The sequence below is a fragment of the Sitophilus oryzae genome, unplaced genomic scaffold, assembly GCF_002938485.1.
Source record: "Sitophilus oryzae breed Bouriz unplaced genomic scaffold, Soryzae_2.0 scaffold_1576_pilon_pilon, whole genome shotgun sequence".
Lineage (NCBI taxonomy): Eukaryota > Metazoa > Arthropoda > Insecta > Coleoptera > Curculionidae > Sitophilus > Sitophilus oryzae.
The window spans coordinates 11,526,238-11,531,560 of record NW_022146254.1 but is presented as its reverse complement, the minus strand read 5'-3'; the positions used below and the strand labels follow the sequence as shown (position 1 = coordinate 11,531,560).

At 33.5% G+C, this 5,323-nt stretch overlaps 1 protein-coding gene across 1 annotated transcript; it reads right to left on the bottom strand.

The window, feature by feature from the left end:
• Window positions 1-1,200: 1,200 nt before the first annotated feature.
• LOC115879103 (piggyBac transposable element-derived protein 2-like) lies at window positions 1,201-1,716 on the bottom strand. Its single transcript, XM_030895749.1, has one exon. It carries the CDS (start codon window positions 1,714-1,716, stop codon window positions 1,201-1,203), a length of 516 nt encoding a protein of 171 aa, XP_030751609.1.
• Between the last annotated feature and the right edge of the window lie 3,607 nt (window positions 1,717-5,323).

Here is a 5,323-nt window from a genome sequence, read left to right as displayed (position 1 = left end):
AGTTACCTTAGGAGTTAATTAAGACACACTGTAGAGAAAAAGTTTCATTTTTTCTCAGACTTTTCGAAAAAAACTATGTGACCATATGGTAACACTAGGCGGTTTGCCTACCCAGTTTTGGAAATATTATGAAGGAAAATTTTTACATACATGTTTATTTAAATTTATTATAAATACATTATTTTATGGTCAGGTAACACCTATAGAGTATGGAATATGAAAAAACAGACAATACAGAGTCCGACATTGCACTTTTTACACATCGTTCTACCGACTGTGGAACAACCCTTCCCAGCACATAGTCGTCGTTTTTCTTGTGGAACTCGAGCAACCAGATAATCTCGTTTGTCGTAACGAAGATTGTCGGATACTCTATTCAAACTAACTGAACTCGAAGATGTGGAAACTCTACCCGGACCTTTTGGCTGCGTACCAAACGTTGTCAAATAATATTTGACAACTTCTCTTCTGAACTTCAGTTGTGGTAGAGTTCCTTTGGTTTTCTTGTGAATTTGCCAAGCATTCCGCATAGATGCATCCAGAATCCATGTAAACAAACACCACCACCACTTTTTTCCTCTTACACCAATGCGGTACCTTGATAAGTTTTAGTCCATAAGGTCCGTTCCCCCCATCTGAGAATTGTAAATACCAATAACACTTGGCCGAGAAACTTGTATTATTCGTTTTTCGGCACTTGCATAGCGACGAACGGTTCCCATTGATTTCAAACCAAAACATGTTAAAGCTAGGGTGACAACACCAATATCGACCCAGCGAACAACTAAAATTCCGTTACCCTTATCAAGAGCTGACTCAGAAGTGCCTCTATGTTGTTTCTCAAATGTTTTTTTTTCCTTTAGGGAGTCTATTTTCTCGCACTGTGCCGGTACCGTGATACCCATGATTTCTTAGGTATTTCAATAAATTGGTACCCGTAAAAAGATTGTCAAAAAAAGCTTGTATGGTTGAATACCCTTTATTCTTCCAATTTCGTCCAGCATTGTTACCATTGGAGCTGACGCTTTTCCGAATAGTTTCTCGTATTCCGGAGAACGGCGGGGATTGTTTCCTTGGTATATTTCAAAGTTAACAAGGTACCCAGTACTGGTATTGAGGCACCACATTTTGTAGCCAAAGCGCACAGGCTTACCCCTTATGAATTGCTTACAGCTATGCTTTCCGAAATATTTTATCATATTACATTATGTCATAGCATAAGTGCTCTTCAGGTTTAAAAGGAACCAAAAATTTACTTTTTATTTTGCCGATTAGGGGACACATTTTCCAAATTTTGTCTGATAAATCTGGATGGTTATCATCAGCAAAATTAATAAATCGGGAAATTTGCAAGAAACGATCTCTACGCATTGAATTGTATACGAGTTCGTTTCTCATATCGCTGTCCGAGTCCCAATTAAACCTCTTTCCTGGTAAATCGTTATACCCGGTAAGAATGAGTATTCCAATGTAGCATTTCATCTCTTCAGTAGTCACACGTGGATCAGGGCAGTTTTTGAACAAGGCATATCTAAAGGTTTCCTCAATCAACATAGACAGAACTTCGTCATCAATGAACATCTCAAATAACTCTACCGGAGACAAGTTTTGATACTGCAAATGATTACCATCTGGAAAACTTTGGCGACTTGGCTCCAAATCGCCCTGGATCCATTGGAATTCTTCTAACTTAGCTGAAACATTTACTTGTGGCATGATGTTGTGCAATACAGGTCAATCTCGCTGTGACAGAGCACTCTCTTGCGAAAGTGTTTGATCATCAGAAGTGCATCCACCAATTCTATTATTGTCCAGAAGTTTTACTTCAGCTTGAGCTCGAAGTTGTCCGCCAGATAGGTTGTCCACAAATCCACCCCCATCTTCATCTCCCGAGTCCACATCAGTCAGGACGCCGGCATCGGGTGGTTCAATAAATATTTCTAAAGCCTCTTGAAGTGTAAAACCTCTCCTAAAAACAAAACCGTTATTTGAGCAAAAAACAGGTAGTACATGCGCTTAGCGTTACCATATGGTAACAACTTAATATATGCACCTGTATCTGAAAAGATATAACCTAAAAACTCCAACCGGCACAATTAATACCTGATTGTATGTCTTCTCTCACATACTGACAAATATAAACGCCATATTTTGAAAATATCAAAAGTTATACTTACTCAAACCTTGGTTCCATGGCAGTTTTGTAGAACAACAAAAATTACTAAACGGAAAACTATCTCAGGGTCATAAATCACACACAAAGTATAACTGTAACTCCTCTGATGCTTATTAGAACCATTCTAAAGAGACTCATGGCGCCACATATCCGATAGAAGTAGAAGATTGGGGGCAGGCGTCAAATATAGGGAGCCTTACCCTTGTGACCACACGGTGACGCTAGGCGTTAATGGGTTAAGTCAATGTTCTTTATACAGGATTGTTCACCACGTACGACACGGAGTATTGTAGCTAAACGATTAGATTTTTACAAATTGTAAGTTTTGGTTTCGTTCAAGGACTATTACAGCTACAATTTAAAAATATTTTTACAAGATACAAGAGTATCCAAAATAAATAAAAAAATATCAAAGTTGTATTTTTTTAGATTCTACGATGAGATTTCTACGTTACATTTTTAGTTTCTACGATTAAAATAAAGGTAAATTTGATTAAGGTTTACCGCAGTTTAATCTTGCCGTTTTTGAAATATTTAGGTTTTTGTCAAAATAGAGTAACAATTTTAATGCTTCATTTCTCTAGACGTGTTTAAGTTTTTAAAACCGAACATTGTATTGACGTTTTTCTATTTAGTAAATTTTGTGTTGCAATAATAAAAATTATACTACCTTATACAGAGCGTCTAAAAATGTATTTTAAATAATTACTAGTTTTAAACGGCAATAACTTCTTTAATTTAAATAGAACACCCTGTATATTTTACGAGAATCAGATGCACAATTTAATTGTCTATCAAATTGTTTTATACATTCTAAACCTATCTCTCCAAGTTATCGTAGATAATGCATTTTCTTATAATTTAGACCTCATTTATCACTATACCCATGGAATATTGACATTTAAGATTATTTTTAAAGATATAACACATTTTCAAAGAATACAGATACTAATACTGTCGATACATAATTCGCTAGTTTCATTAAAAAAAAGAACTGTTTAAATATTTGTAAAAGACGACCAATTAATATGATCCTAGTATTCAGACTACATTAATTGACTGTTCGCGTTGATTAAATAATTGCTCCAAATACTGAAAAACTAAATTTTGTATGTGCATTAGACAGTCTGGTAAAAAGTAACACCTTAAAAATTTTATTTAATTTTTTGACGAATGCTTATTTTTTATAACAACGGAGACGTTCATTTTCATAACTTATTATTATAGTTCTGATTCAAATCCACCATTTATTTTTAGGATAATTTTTTATTACCTAAAACAATTAAGTATGTCATTAACTAATTTTTAGGCGCAAATAATGGGGGTATATTTAACTGATAATACTCTTTTGCAAAGATTTAAATAGTTTTATTTTTGTAAACAAATGGGCTTAAAATACTATTATTTTTAGCACCTGTACATTTTGTACATTTGTTGCTTTAAAAAAATGTCAATATTCCATGGGTATATTGATAAACTAGCGTGTACCCGCGACTTCGTTCGCGTCGAATTAATCATTTGTAATGGTGATGATAAAGCAACGCAAGAATTTCCATTAGAATACAAACTGGATAAAATTTTCTCACATTTATGTCAGCATGAGAAAAAACAATATGGCAATATTATTATATAACTTGGTAATATTTGAGGGGTAGTTTCATCTCGTTGGAATTTGACTTTCGAAAAATCCGTTTGCCAAAAATAAGCTTTTTACGTCAAGCAGTTTCAGCAGAATCGTGGTTAAGAAATTACCCAACTTTTTGGAACACCCTGTATGATTTTTCAAAAAGTTTCAAAATATGTAAAAAAAACAAATAAATTATGCTTGTCCAAGCGTTTTACCGAAAGACTAACCGTTTTTCAAATAACAAATATTGTAATATTTGAGGGGCGTTTTCACTCTCTTGGAATTTGAGATTCGGGAAATCCCTCCTTATCGAACCTCTACACTCCACAGTCCATCCGTTTGCCAAAAATAGCCAGCTTTAAACATCAAGCAGTTTACGCAGAATCGTGATTACCTACTCAATGGTCATATTTTATGAAACACCCTGTATAAATTTATAAAAAAATCTTAAAATATGTAAAACAACAAAATAAAATATACGTGTATAAGAATTTTTCCGGAATACTCATCGGTTTAAAAAAAAAATATATTTGAGGTGTAGTTTCACCCCCTTAGAATTCGAGTTTCGAAAAATCCCTTTTTATCGAACCTCTACACCCTAAAGTCAAACTGTTTCCAAAAATCAGCTTTTTACGTCAAGCGCTTTAAGCAGGATCGCGATTAATCGATAATAATAATAATAAATTGCCTTTATTTTACAAAAAAATATACATAAGATGGTAACAAAATTGCAAGTCTGGCGTAGTCTAGCTACAATAGCTACTCAACTTAACCAGAACATGCAAACTTAATAATTAAATATAATGTTTTACAAATTGCCATAAAAAAAGTTTCAAATGTACAATGCAAAAGCAAAGTATAAAAAAAAGAAAAATATGAAAAATTACGAATGCATTAAAAGATGCTCTCTGTATTTATGCTTAAACGCATTCTCACCCAAATTCAACAATTCTGTTGGTAACGAGTTATACCCCTTAACGGCATTATATGAAAACCCGCGCAATGACCAGATTTTTCCAAACACCCTGTATACATTTTTAAAAAATCTTAAAATATGTAAAAAACAAAATAAAATATACGTGTTTAAGCGTTTTTTCGGAAACTTGACCGTTTTATAAATAAAAAATATTGTAATATTTGAGGGGTGGTTTCACCCCCTTCGAACTGGAATTTCGAAAAATCCCTTCTTATCGAACCTCTACACCCTAGAATCAACCTGTATGCCAAAATTGAGCTTCTTACGTTGAGTGGTTTGAGCAGGATCGTGATTAATCAGTATGTCAGTCACTTAAGGATTTTATATATTAGTATAGATGAGATCTAAATTATAAGAAAATGCATTTTCTACGAAAACTTGAAGAGATAGGTAAAAAATGGTGTAATACAATTTGATAGACAATGAAATTGTGCATCTGATTCTTGTAACATATATTGAGCGTTTCATTTAAATTAAAGAAGTTATTACGGTTTAAGCTAGTAATTATTTAAAATCAATTTTTTAGACACCCTGTATAAGGTAG